This window comes from Corapipo altera, unplaced genomic scaffold (genome assembly GCF_003945725.1).
Source record: "Corapipo altera isolate COAL_440 unplaced genomic scaffold, ASM394572v1 23, whole genome shotgun sequence".
Classification (NCBI taxonomy): Eukaryota; Metazoa; Chordata; class Aves; order Passeriformes; family Pipridae; genus Corapipo; species Corapipo altera.
In genome coordinates this window covers 10,909,243-10,924,137 of record NW_020884878.1, presented here as the reverse complement: position 1 = coordinate 10,924,137, position 14,895 = coordinate 10,909,243, and the positions used below count along the sequence as shown (strand labels likewise).

The 14,895-nt window shown below is 39.5% G+C and overlaps 1 protein-coding gene and 1 long non-coding RNA gene across 3 annotated transcripts in view; one reads left to right on the top strand and one right to left on the bottom strand.

The window, feature by feature from the left end:
* The window catches only part of BTBD7 (BTB domain containing 7), a 55,852-nt gene that overhangs the window by 12,405 nt on the left and 28,552 nt on the right, over positions 1–14,895 (bottom strand). The window contains exons 4-8 of one of the 2 annotated variants that reach the window (XM_027637614.1): positions 5,650–5,858; positions 4,211–4,286; positions 1,886–2,046; positions 1,425–1,568; positions 1,081–1,194 (exon numbers count right to left, since the gene is read on the bottom strand). In XM_027637614.1, the coding sequence (XP_027493415.1) occupies positions 1,081–1,194; positions 1,425–1,568; positions 1,886–2,046; positions 4,211–4,286; positions 5,650–5,858 (704 nt within the window). The remainder of the gene's footprint in view (positions 1–1,080; positions 1,195–1,424; positions 1,569–1,885; positions 2,047–4,210; positions 4,287–5,649; positions 5,859–14,895) is intronic. The other variant, XM_027637615.1, reaches the window with a different exon arrangement.
* On the top strand, positions 5,756–7,086 carry LOC113944480. The gene is made up of 3 exons (XR_003526701.1): positions 5,756–5,818; positions 6,239–6,526; positions 6,978–7,086. It is a non-coding gene; the product is annotated as an uncharacterized LOC113944480 (long non-coding RNA).

The window sequence follows — 14,895 nt, the reverse complement described above, 5'->3', positions numbered from 1 at the left end:
TTTCAAAATATGGGAGGCTAACAGGGAACTAAAAAAAGTAATCAGAAATTACTCATTCACAGTTTTTGCATTTCACAATACTTAAAACTATGAACAGGAGGAGTAAAGTTATCAGAGACTAAGTATGAGAGTCTTCTCTCTAAGGTTAAACAGCCAAAAGTGGTTTTAAAAAACATTAACAGCGTAATATGAAACTAACAGAAACAAGTAGGAATCCTGACAAGGGGTAGGAGGTGGGGGGCGTGTTAGAATGCACCTTTAGGTAACTACTAAAGCACTCCCATACCATATACCTGAAAATTGAGAGTCAAAGCTTTTATCACGTATTCTTTAAACACATTTTTGTTAGCTTTAGTCTTCAATCCAAGATAAAAAGATAACATTTTAACTGGCTATTCTTCCTTTGCTGTTTTAGTGCCACTTGGTGGCACTAACCTTTGTGCCCAAAATGCGAAGTAGTTTTATTTCTTCCCTCTCCAAAGAGGATGCCAACGACAACACATACACTTAAAAAACATTTTCTTTCTTAGGCACAGGGCAAACTTTCTGAATTCACCAGAGCAGTGGTCAGAGTCTGCAGGTGATGTGGATGTACCCAGCTTCATCTAATCCTCTTGTTCTGCAGTTACCTGCCCTGCTGGGACTCATGAGCTCTCAGCTTAAGTCAGAGTTAAGTGATGGCATTAGTCAGCAACATAACAGGCTCCCATTCTGCCAAACAGAACGTGGCACGTTCCTGCCCCACACAGCACCAAACATCTGCCCCCGTCACCAAACATCAGAGATGCTGCAAGATCTTCAGTTTGACAGTGCTCATGCAAGAAATTAAATAGGGAAGCTACTGCCTGAGAGGGACACAAAGGACTTTACTCATATGGGACACAAGATATTTATTCCATTTTGCGGAGGATCACAAGATTTTTGGGTATGTTCTGATTCAAACAAGAAGAGGAAATATCAAGAGTCCTCTGCTGAGTGGAATAGCAGTTCTCCACCCAGCTCTGGTGGGAGCTGGGGAGCCTGAAAGACCTGGCACCAAAGTTGCTGACTAGCTGCAAACTGGGACTCTCAGGCTCTCACCTTGCCATCCGCCTGCCAGGAGGGCTGCCGAGGAGCTGGGCCGGCAAACTGGCTGGAAACCAGGGAGGTTTCCCTCAGAACGCTGCTTTGTTTCCGGTGGAATTTCATCAAGATCTGTCTCGCAAACATTTCAATTTCGACAAAAAAAAATTTTGTTGAAATTTTTCTGACCAGTTCTAGAGACTTGAGCCTGATGATCAATCTTGTAAGTCTTGTTAAATTGAAAATGTTAGTATTTTAGGCCAGTACATGTAAAGAGACACAAAACATACCAAAATCTTTCCCTGTTTACAGAACCCCCTGATGAGATGTGACAATAGTCGAGTGCTGCTGCTGACTATTACCTTAGCCTCCTCCACATATGGCGAGAACAGTCTTGGCCGCACATATATCCCAGCATTTTTTTGCCGCAGCCAGGCATTTGACTTTCCACCTTCTGATGTTGGTAGCATGTCTGAAGGAGGAGTGCTAATCAGGCCTCTCTTCATCTTTAAGAATCAAGAAAGAGGTTTATGGTTTTTTAAATATAAATACGGTAAAAGCTTGCAATAAATGCATTTTTACACTGAATTTTCTTTAGCCACTATTGATTTTTCTTTAGCCTTCTGACAGATCTAAAGAACAGCAAATTTAACCAGAAAAAGTGTGTTATACATGTATTACTCTCAATGATAACATTTTAGAAGTTAATGCTTTAAACAAACAAACCCAACACCCACTAAAGCAAAAAAAAAACCCCACATGTGAACATTGTAGCATTTGAAGTACGAAGAACCCAAACGGTATTTGTATGAGACTGACTTACTGCATCACTCAGTACTTCACTATTCATGGGTAAGATGTGCTCAATGCGGACAAAAGGCAGAAGTGGAGACAGGATCTCCCTCAGCTCCTCAATGTCAAGGTCTCTCCTCTTCACACCTCTTTTATTCACACTGTGAGCAGTACCACTGAGTAAATTAGGCTCTGTGGGAAAGAACAACTTTACATCAAAAAGTTTGAAAAGGATAACAGGAGTTACAGGGCTTCCAGGAAGTTATAGAAAAGGAAACAAAATTCTCATTTTAAATTAACAGTGCTCATCAGATTTGTTCCAGAAAATTAACAACTGTATGTGGCACTTAGTGCTGTGGTCTAGTTGACAAGGTGGTGATCATTCAGAGGTTGGACTCTATGATCTTGGAGGTCTTTTCCAACCTAAATGATTCTGTGGTTCTATTTCATGCCTTAAAACCTGAAACGAACATCCATAGAGACAGGTTCAGTTTATACAAACACAGGTCATTTGCGCAGCTGCCAGGTAGTAAGTGTAAGCCAGGTAGAAAATAAAAACAGTGTTTGGGGTAAAGCTTGTAAAGCTCTATCAAGAGCTATGCTATGAAAACATTTGTACCTTCCTGACAGCAGTTCCCTCCAGGACTCCCTCCTGCAGCTCCTCTACCTTTCCCCAGCAGTTTTCAAAGACTTATTTTCCACAAATTAAGGCCTGAAGAGTCCACTGGGATACATTATTCTAACCTCACTGTGTAGCCCACCTTAGTAACAAGAGTGTCAAGCCCATTCCATTGCTCTCACGGTCATAGGATACCTAGTTATGTCAGGCGTGAGTACCTTCCTAGAGATGGTAAGATACAACGTATGACACACTCAGGTCACTCTTCCTCCCCAGTTAACTGCCTTCACGTTTATTTTAGGTATTGTGTCCAACCTGAATTTGACCAGCTTCACTCTTTGAGGAAACCTGTCAAACATACCCATCCTCCTTCAGTTCAGGCAGCTCGAGCTCATTACAATCTCTAATGCTTTGTGGCATTTGAGTGACACCACCACATATTCAGAACTGTAAACTCAGGAGTGTCACTGAGGAATTTAGATGAAATTACCAGACTAAATTCAGCCCTAATCTGACAGAACTTGACATAGCTCTTATTCCTGCCTTTGCTTATCATGTTATCTGATGATCCTGGGAAAGAGAAGTCAGTTGTTTACTTAATGAATGCCACAGAGCAGGAAGCTGTGCAGTTATTCCAAATGAGCAGCTTCTGCCCCAGTCCAGGTCTGTTAATGTTAAACTGGTTCCATTATATTTTAATGTGCACTAAGACAAACACTTTGAAAATCTTGTTTTGAAAACAGGTTAATACTTACTCAGATCACCAGAAGCAAATCTTTTAACTGACTTTTTGTTGCATTTTAACTGACTTTTTGTTGCATTTTGTAAGACAAAGCATGACAAAGTAGTTGTTTTGCAAACAATAACAGCAGATTTCAAAAACATGGCCAGTCCTCCAAAGACAGCAGTCACACTTTACACAGGCAAGTTCTTCCCTTTCTGTTCCCCTTTTACTGTGTGATTGATACTTTGTAGCCTGGATGAACTACAAGCTACTTGCATTTGCTATTTGGAAAATATGTTTTACCTACTTCCTATATCCAACAGGTGAGATTGCCCTTGAAATTACCACTGTAGCAACAATGTGCATCCAGGCTCATAAAAATACATCTACATCTACTTTAGGGAAAACACTACTGCCGTTTTTTGGCTTATTTCTCACCACCATAGATTTCTGTGGGAGAGACATACTCTAACTGAAGTGAAAGGCTGACACTAAGTAAACTAAGAATAAGACTACTGTGAGAAGCCTGCATAAGCACAGGAAAGTAAAAGATACTGCAGGGGTTTTTTTTTATTTGATGAATTAGTTACAAGAAAAATAATTCTGACAGAACAGGAAACCAACCAGACTTAAAATCAGACAGAGTTGAAAGGACATCTAGAAGTTTGGTCCAGCCACAACCACCACCCTCATCCCACACCTCCCCAGGAAGAGTACACAAATTGCCTCTCAGTACATACAGGTGGGATTTGAATACCTCTAAGGATGGAGATCCCATAACTACTCTGGGCAACCTGTTCCAGTCTCTGACCATCTTCAGTTTCCTCTCTTTAAACAGAATTTCTTGTATTTCAGTTAGAGAACAAAAACTTTAAAAAAAACAAGTTCATTTGTTTAGTTTTGGCTATACTGTGAACACAGTAGATTAAATCTCCTTAAGTTACCCCCAAAATAGAACTTTCACAAATTTTGGGTTATTTGATTTAGTACTGTGTGGTTTAAAGGATCCTCACCTCGATCTGCTATTCTCTTCATCAACTGGTGTTCTCCCCATTTAATCAGGTATTTAAGAATATCTTGTTCACTTGCCTGGTAGAAAGAGAAAGTCAGTGATCTGCATATGATTAATGTCACACACACACACACACAAATCACATACACAGGTCTTTTACAGTGCTAAAGAAGCACAACTGTAACAAGGCAAGAAGGATTTGCACTTTATGATCTGCCAACCACTTTCTCCTAATATTTTAAGGTAGTACTGCTGGTATATCACCACCATAATTTCTAGATTCATGCCACTTATTAAATCCCTAGGAAGAGGTAAAGGAGTTTTCTACAGAAGGAGAAATTTTATTTACTAGGGAAAGTTACAGGTATTAAATTTGAATTACTGAATTTAATTAAAAGGGGCAGTTCTACCTCTGGGGGTTTGGATCTTTTGTTTAACATTACAAATTCAGCATCTGCACAGCCTGGAAAGCTATGAAAATAATCAACCCCACTAGATTATAATCTATGTGAAGAGAAAGATTTTCAGTAATACTAAAAATAAAATAACTTTGCTTTGCTCATGCCTATATACATGTGCTAACCACTCAACATTCTTACAGGAAAAAAATCATTTACTGAAAAAGTTAAACTTATCTATGTAAATTCTTAACAACTAGGGTAGGAAATTTAGTCAAAATATACACTCTCACAGAAGATCAATGGTACCGTTAACTGTAATTTCTGAAATGTTTGAGGTAAACAAAACTTTCAAAAAATCCATTTTAAATAATCTCTAAGATTTTATCCCTTAAAAAAGGTAAGATTGAATGGATACAACTAAAAAAAAACCCAGTCATCTTTTAAGCTCTAAGAAGCTGGTTGTCATTATAAAGATATCTTCCCTGAAGAGAAATGGCAGCAAAAATCCAGAAGCTTTCTACCTGTCAGTATGATTTTCTCTCCCTAAAAACACACAATTACTGAAGGAAAGTCAGAAAAAAAATAATTCTGCAATACTTGTCAGAAAAGGTATTTTTCTGTCTTTCCACAAAAATAAATTAAGTCTTCTGAATGATTACTAGTTTATTAGCTCCCACTGACTCAAATTAGTATGTATGTTGTTACAGCACATAATTTTATAAAAAAATTCTTAAACACGCAAGGCAAATGTTAGGTTCGGAAATGCCTTGTTTAAAATAATTTTCATCCATTTACAAACAATTATTAGACTTCTAACCTATAGCATGTACCATGTTTGGGTTGTGTTACAAGCCAAGACAAAACAGTTTTCTTAATCACTACTTCAATTTCACTTTTTGGGTATTACAAAAGGAGTGCTCAGCGGGTACAAACTCACTCTGGTGAGCAATTTAAAATCAGCTACTCCCACGCATTTCTAGACATGGTATAAAACACCCTGCCCCAAGCAGGACCATCTGTATTCTGCATTGCAGGTTACCTGTAAATAATCAGACTGAATAGCTGTGAGCAGGTGGTCCTTGCTGAGCTCATAGAAGACCTCCGAAGTCATGACCTGGGTAAACTCCTCACAGAGGAAATGTAGAGCTTGACGATGTACCCACTTGGAACCGTACGGCTGAGAGCTCCACTTCAGAATGGCAATTAAGGTGTCTAGTGAGATGCTCTCAGCAATAATATCTTCACAGCCTAGGAAACAAAGGCAAAAAATCAATGATGTTGTTACAGAGGCACTTTGATCCTGAAGGAATAGTACATATGGCTGAATCTGTCATATATATATTATGTATGTTATATGACTCCCAGTGAGAGTAAAAACAGAAGTGCCCTACAGATCAAAGTTGAAAACAGGGTTAAATTCTGACTAAAAGTACAGTAATTTTAACAGTGGTTTAGGATTCCAACTACACAGTCATTTATCTTTCAAAGGCACATGAAGCACCGTGTCTGTTGGCATGCCTGGATGAACAACTGGGCTAGTTTAGCCCAACTAGAACCTCCTCTGGTTATCTGACTGTTTAAAATATTTTAAAGTTGCAAATTTGAATTTGGGTCACTATTGTTTGCAGCAGATCCCCAGAAACCTATAAACTGTAACAAAGGTGGGATTTTCATCTGTATCACTTCGCACATGGATCCTCCTGAGACAGACCATGTGGAGGAGCAGAAATGAGCTGTGACAGTGTTGGTACTCAGCTACTCGGCACAGGATGAGGGCAGCAAAGCATCATTTTCTGACTCACAGTGAAGGCAGGAAGCACTGGCTGGCTGCTCTAGGCCATCAAACTGGTATCCTTAGTATCCAGCAGGGCACAGAGGGTGCAAGAACAGGGAAGCAACCACCATGCAGACTCATGGTGAGTCTGCTACTGTTTCTTTGTACCCACTGCTACATTAAGATTTACTCTTTCACAGGGTACCTGTCTTCTGAAGAAGAGACGGGGGATAGTTAAAACTCCTGAAGGGAGATGAAGCAGATTTAGAAGAAATGAGAGGAGATATACTGTAAGAGGGCTGAAAACATGGGTACTTGGGGTTACTGAGTCAAGAAAGATGGTACCACAATGTTGATAACTTGGAGTCTCCAAGACCACTTAATTTCTTTTATACATCTGGTTTAGTAAAAAGATAGCCATTTAAAGGAAAAAAAACCCCTATTCTAGAATTATACATTGCAGTCTCAACCCACTACAGCCACAAAATTACAGCTGTGCTTATGCCCATGAGAGGTCTCCAGGCAGTTCAGAGCTGCATGCTTACACTGCAAATTTACTTTTTAGACATCATCATTTTTCTCTCAATTTCAAGGATATTTAAAGACTAAACTTCGCTGTTTAGAGGTCTGTATCTCATTACTGAGCTCTTGGATAAGCTGAATAAGACAGTGTTTAGCACAGTACTCTCAACATTTTTTAAGATACAGGCTCTCCTGATGTTACATATCTTTGCACTCGTTGCATACAGGTAAGACATAGTAGTAACAAATTAAAAAATTAAAAGAAAAAAAATAGTACTTTTCTACATAGGCCAGTATACAGAATATACAGAGTTCACTCCATTTCCATTGCAACTAATAATGTGAAGGACATATTATTAAAGAGAAAGTACTATCAAGAGAACAAGCTACTTCAAGTAGGAGAGAATCTGTCAAAGAAGCTACTACTTAGGAGCAAAGTCACTGGAAAGGGAACCTTAATCAGTAAGGTAAAGAAGAAGGTAATAGAAAGAAACAGTTAAAACATGACTGGTTATAAATTTCCCTGTCCTGTTAGACACACGTATTTGTACCTAATACCATAAAACCCCAACGCGATAATTGTAAGAACAATATTCTGCCATTAAAATTTACTAAACTTATTCAGCAATATGTCTGAATGTATACATAGTTTTGGAAACACTCTTTATTTAATTTCTAAAGCAATTTATGAGAATAACATCTATCCCCCAAACAGTAATAAATTTTACACCAGTTCATATTTAAACCAAGCTTTCCTCAACAAACACTTGGATGATTTGTTTTTCACATGCCTGATTCACCTGAGAAAAGGAAGACCACGTATCAGTGCAGCCACTGACAGAAGGGCTAGAAAAAGCACACACATTTCTGAACAATGCAACACCTGCAGCACTAGGCTGTGCATCCCCAGATAGACTCTTCTTTTGCTTTTGACAAAGGAGTGAGTGTTAAATCATGTTTCAACACACCTCCTTTGTCCTTTACCATTACTGAAGCAATATGGCACTTCTCGGAGCTACCTATTACTATTAGGTTACATATTATCATTACTACTAGTAGTAAGAACAGATGCCTTATTATAGATATTGACCTCTAACCTGCATGGCACACATTAACCTAAAGTGAGCAGTGAACAGGCAGCAAAGATGGGCTAGAGGTACTCGGAACATCACTGCAGTCATCACCACTACAAATGAGAGTAGAGAATGAGAACTGCTCTGAAATGGAAATACACTCTGTGGGCTGAGGTACAGGTTAGACAAACTGTTCCCTCTAGATGGGGGAATTCCCCAGATTCCTAAAGGAATCTTTCTTAAGTCTTAAAAATGGCTGGCCAAGAATCTGAGAAACAGTATTAAACAAACAAATAACACAAATACTAAACTACCCAAAACCCAACCTGTCATCAAAAAAGCTTAAAATATTTCAGCATACATTAAACATGAGTAAAGGAAGTCTGAAGTTTTCTACTTCAGGATCTATTTTTACTTAAATACTTAAGGGTTCACATTGCATTTAACTTAGTCATGTGAGTCTCCCTCATCTTCCTTTTGGGGCTCAAGAAAGGAAAATGTTAAGTTAGCAACAAACCTGGTATGGTGAATGAAAGTTAATGACTAGCTGCAATTTGTTTAAAAGATGAGTTTGACTCCCATGAATAAGAAACACAGTTGTTTGAAACAATTCTTTAGGGTCATCTGCACATTGCACTAAGCCTTGCCCTGTTAAATCCTAATGCAACTTTTAGCATGCAATTATTCTTTTTGCATGCAAGATGACTTCAGCAGACACTGCATCCCCCCGAACTCTAAAGACCACAGGTAGGGACTGTTCCATTTCAAAGGCAGTATGTAAACCCACTCCTGAAATCAGTCACCAGGAAACTCAAACTGCAAGAGTAAAGTATTACCTCAAAGTGAATGCCATTTCTAGTATTTCATCTGACATTTATTTTTTAAACAATAAGGATGCCTGCCCCTGCAAAGACAGAAAACTGCATTTCCATGAGAAATGCAGTTCCAAAGATCTGAGCAATGCTGATTTATAGAAACACTGCCACTGGCTCAGTCTCAGTTCTTCTGTCAAGTCCAATTATTGCACAACTACCAGTGATATGACAACATCAGGTAAAAAAGCTCATTAAGGACGACTAGCAAATGAAACAGTCCTTTTCCCAAGTAATTTTAGCAACGGGTCAGAAGTGCAGGATTATTAAGACTATTTCTTCTGAAGTAAGCATGAGGTAACAATTAAAGTGTTTTCTGAACACCTAAATAAACTGGGGCAACCCAATTCTAGCTATGGAAGGAATCCAACTTCTTTTCTTCTTTGGCAGAAGGTTTTTCTGCTTTAACAATCAGCCACTTGGCAAAAAAAGTAGTCATCTAATAGCCACAAGTTCTCCACAGTGCAATAGAGCATTTTTCTCCTATGAATACTATTCTTTTAATATTCAGGCAGCAACAGCCTTCCCAAGATCCATTTGCAGTGTCCCAAAGTGTCCCATAAGCTTTTATGACCATTAGTATCTCTCAGAGATTCAACTCGGACTCCAAAAAAATATAACATAACTACCTTATTTCAGACAAATTAGGCTATTCCATGCACTCTTTTCGCTGGATACTATAAACAAGTTTTTCTTCCACAAGTCTCTCTCAAATACAGTTTCACAGTCCTTCCAGAAAGAAACAGCTTGAGCCCATATTTAACATTCTAGTTAGTAGCTTGGGATCAAGACAGTTGACAGACCTACTAAAGACAAATTAAATGCCTTCGACAATCAACAAAAGTGGCATTAAAGTTTTTACTACAAAATTTTCAGCTTGATTTAATTCATTCTGTGGTGAAGGTTTCCCCCTAAACTTGTACAAACCAGTGCAGCCAAGGAAGAAAAAGCAGTAAGAATTCATCTTAATACTGAATTGGAATCAAGAAGCTGTTCAATGTTTTTTTTAAGTTTGTGACATTAGAAGAGACCATTCCAGCAATCAGGAACCACACTTTCTGAATTTGTTGGCATGTAGAGAACGGTTCAGACTTGTGGCCTGTAGCTAGTCTGAACTGCAAAATGGTTAGAAGATCCAGAGATGTTCATCTCATACATCCAAAAGTGCCCTTGCTGCTCTAACCAAGCTTCTCACAGGAAGAGAAAGGACAAAAGAAAGGCAACATTTGTCCAGATGTCTCACAGACCCAAAGCTGCAAATGTGCCCTGTACTTGCCAAGGACTCCTTAAAGGGCAGCCCATGCTCACAGGATTGCAAGCAGTCATAGAAAGCTAAGCCCCTTGTACAAGGGGTATTAAAATAGATTGTCATCTTCTTACACTCCATAACTCCTGCTCTTCTGTCATGTTGGTGCTTGGGTGGCCACTCACTAAGCTAGTTGACTAATTTCCATCAATCCTGTTTCTAGCAACATCAGATCCCAAACAGCAAACTCTACAGCCAGGACAGAGAACAGAAACAAGGAAACTACTGCAGGAGGAAGGGCAGCAGTACCAAACAACCTGTGGCAGATTCAAGTGACCTTATACACTTGAGAGATATGGCAACTGGAATTTAGGTTCTTCACAGCAGTACAAAACCAGCACAAGCAAGTCATAAGACTTACACAGTACAAACAGGAACTACGCCTTTTCAACTTATCACGTAAGCAGCAAATCCAAGAACATCTACTTTCCTCTAACTGTATTGTGAACAAGGCATCTTGTTCAACTTCCACCTTCTGGTTGCAGGCACTTTCCCAGTCTGTTGATATTTATTGCCTCCTGGCAGCACTGTCTTCAAAGAATGCCACAAATTCCTAGCTTCTCCAAGTTCAAGTGCTTTTCTTTTCTATCTCCTCCTGAAATGATGTTTTAAACATACCCTTGAAGCAGATTAAGTTAATTGATAACTGATGCCAAGACTGTAATTTGCAGGTGTGCTATTTCCCACATTTTAGAACACACATGTTCTGGTTACGTGAAGGTGTAAAACTATATCAATGTTTTGCAGAAAAGAAAACAAGACCTAAGTAGCCCTGAAGATAAAGGGCTCAATGGGCCACAGTGGCCAAACACTGCTGAAGTCTATGGCCAAGTTTGGTATGTTTTTTGAGCTATTTTTAATCCCTCTGCTGATTTTTCCAAGTACAAAAATTTAAAACATTCATGTACTCCCATACTTGAAAGTCTGAATTCAAAGTACATCTATTATGGCATTATTAATGTGTATAGTATTATGTTTTGCTTTATTCAAATACTGATGACTTCGCAGCACTTCTGATTAATTGTTAAAGCAAAAATACAATATAGTCTGAATATGCTCAGGCAGCATTTTGTGTTATGCTAACAACTCTTCCTCAGTGAAAACTCTTGTGTTGAATCCAATACAACACAATATTCAGCTATTTGAAATAATAAATTAGGGAGCAGATGAGCTTCTATAGGTACACTGGTGATAAAATGAAGATGAGGAAAAATGTGAGCTCTCTTCAGCAGGGAACAGAAGACCTGGTTACGTGGAATATGGAGAAGGCAGAGGTACTCAACAACTTTTTTACCTCAGTCTTCACTGGCAAGTGCTCCAGCCACACCACTCAGGTCACAAAAGGCAAAAGCAGGGACTGGGAGAACAAAGAACTGCCCACTGTAGGAGATGAGGTTCAAGACCATCTAAGGAACCTGAGGATGCACATGTTCATGGGATGAAATGCATCTGCAGATCCTGAAGGAACTGGTGGATGAGGTCGTTAAGACACTATGTGTCATAATCGAGAAGTTACTGTGGTCCAGTGAAATTCCCACTGACTGGAAAAGGGGAAACATCCCAAGGTCCTGCATGTGGGTTGGGGCAGTCCCAAGCACAAATACCAGCTGGGTAGAGAATGGATTGAGAGCAGCCATGAGGAGAAGCATTTGGGGGTACTGGTGGATGAGAAGCTTGACACAATCTGGCAATGTGCATTCAGAGCCCAGAAAGCCAACTGTGCCCTGAGCTGCACCAAAAGGAGCATGGCCAGCAGGGCAAGGATTCTCCCCCCTACTCTACTCTTGAGACCAAACTGGAAGGCTGTGTCCAGCTCTGGTGTTCTCCAGCATGAGGAGGACATGAACCTGTTGGAGCAGGTCCAGAGGAGGGCCATGAAGATGATCAGAGGGCTGAAGCATCTCTCCTGTGAAGACTATGATGGCTGAGACAGTTGGGGTTGCTGAGGTGGTGAACAGAAGGCTCTGGGGAGACCTTAGAGCACCTTTCACTACCTAAAGGGGCTCAAGAAAGCTGGAGAGAGAATATTTACAAGGGCATGTAGGGATAAGGACAATGGGGAATGGCTTTAAACAGAGAGGGAAGGTTTAGATTAGGTATTAGGAATAAATGTTTTACTTTGAGGGTAGGGATGCTCACAGAAGCTGTGGATGCCTCATCCCTGGCAATGTTCAGGGCCAGGTTGGATGGGGCTTTGAGCAACCTGGTCTAGTGGATGGTGTCTCTGCCCATGGCAGGGGGGCTGGAACAAGATGACCTTTAAGGTCCCTTCCAACCCAAACTATTCTTTGATTCTATAATTTATATTAATATATACTTAATCATGCCCAATTTATTTCAAAGTCATAAGTGCCAGACTAGTTCCTTTGAGCATTCCTACTGCACTGATATAACTGACACACTTGCACTAATCTCCCCACAACATATTTATGTGTATTTAATACTGCTACCATGGGATTCCTGGCATTTCAGTACTTCAGTCCTCCCAAGATCAAGAGTACTTTTGATGTCAGGCAATATCTGCCTCTAGATCAAAGGCTGCACTACTGAATATGGCTTTAAAATAAAGTTTCTAAGTTCTTATACTTGTCAAGAGTAAACTCAACACCTAAAAATAAAAGCAAAGCAAAAAGTCTTAAATAGAGTTATTTTATGTCAATTTTTATTTAGAAAACTTTTTGGAATCAGTAGGCAGAAAAGATTCCCAGTAAAACTATTTCATAAGGCCCCAGTATCCAAATGCCTGTAACAAAACCATACTGTACCACCACCTCAGTGAGACTATTTATGACAGTGGGCAACAGGGCCAAGAAGCAGTAGAGGATTCACGTATTTAATACAGCTATCTAATAAAATTAGGATACTGGAGTCAAATGTCCCTGCATAACAGTGGATATGGCAGTGCAGTAAGACTGGAAGTGGGGATTATTTTAACATGTGATGAACGGGACAGGGAACTGATCTGGTTTTAATAATTTTGCTACAGAAGAGGACCAGTCAATGTGTTAAAATGATTGCACCAGTACAGCTGACAGAGAGCAGCGAGGTAGCGTGAAGTCACAAAAGCTGGAGCGGAGTGCAGAAATAGGCAGGCAGAGCACAGTAAGGGATGTGCTCAGACCTCCTGGAGAGGGCTCTAATCCTCATTGCCTCTGTGAAAGCAGTGAAGAGCTTCACTTTTTGACAGTTAAACACCCAGCACCCCTAATAGCAGTCTCAATCCCATTACAAATAAATGAGTTTCAGTATGATCAGCTCTATTGACAAGATATGCTTGCTGATTAGTTCACTTACTCAAATTAGTTCAAAGATCCATTTCAGTTTCTCCTGGAAAATAAGTGACAAACCTCAGTTGAAACAAATTAAGATGAAGGCAGAGCAAATTCTAAATAAAGCTGCCCTGCTTTACTTGGACAGTAGATTCATACTAAATGCCCATACTGTTGTTGACTTCATCATAGGGAAACTATCTATTAAATTACAATAATCAGAAAAGAGTATTACTGTGTTAGCAATGGGAAAATTTCCAGGGAAATAGTCAAAGCTGAATCATCTGCTGAAACTGAAGAAAAATTACAACATCTGGATACTTAGAAAGGTCCCTGAAGATAAATCAAACTAAAATCTGTTGAAAATAAAAACAGTTTATCAGAAGCCTTAAAATACATCAACTTCACTTGACACTCAGTTACAAACACCCAGGCAAAACTGCGTAAAATGAGCAAAATGAATTGGAGAGAGTATCCAGACTTTAACATAAATGAGTTCAAAATATTTTCTAGGAAACCAGGGAGACAAGCCTTAGCAAGTCTGCAATTGGCTAGCATGAGTGAACTGAAACAAAAAACTTGAGCCAGGGGGTGTGGAAATCTAGAGAAGAAACTTAAGACATAGCTACTGTGAAAGCCAGCTGAGGGGATCAGTCAGCACTTGGGCAAGACTGGACACCTGCTGCACCACAGAATGGAAAAACACAGTCAGAGGTCCAGGCTGAGAGACCTCACGAGAACTGCCTGCTCAGTGGTCTCCAACACCAACACAATGCTGTCTCTTGCAGCATCCCTCTGCTTAATATCTAGAAGTCAGATGTTTGAGTGACAGTTTCCAGCACAGAAGTCTGCTAGCTATGAAATCAGGGAAAGGGAGGGACATTACTGAAATGAAGACCTCATGTTAAGTACTATAATTAGTGAGGACAAGGTGCTACAATCAAGTGCAGAAACAAGAATGGTGGTCACTACTAAAGCACTTACTTCATTAAGTGATTCAGTCAAGTGCAGGCATATAGTTTTTCCTGATCAAATAACCTTCCTTTAATTTTGATTATAAGATTATACCAGAACAATTCTTCAATGTCTGCACAGGACCAATGACCTAAATATGAACTCTGCAAATTAAGTATGAAACTATTAGATTCTGACTTCACTGGCATATAGAGATCTTCTACAGAGTGCTTGCTACTTTCTCCTGTAGCTAGGGAATGCAGCACGAATTTTGTAAAACCCTAATTAGTTCAAATTAATGTCTAGAATTTCAGTGTCTGAAGGGTTGCAAAATTTACACTTGCTAGTATTTGATAATATAATAGATTTCAACATTTACTTGATTTTACTGCATTTCTCCCCTACGTATAACAACTTCCCAATCCCTCAATCTCACCACTTCTGTGGTCAGACAGAGGTTTACTAGGGAAAGAAGAAAACCTCTGTAGGTCACTATGTCCCTCTGCCTCCTCCCA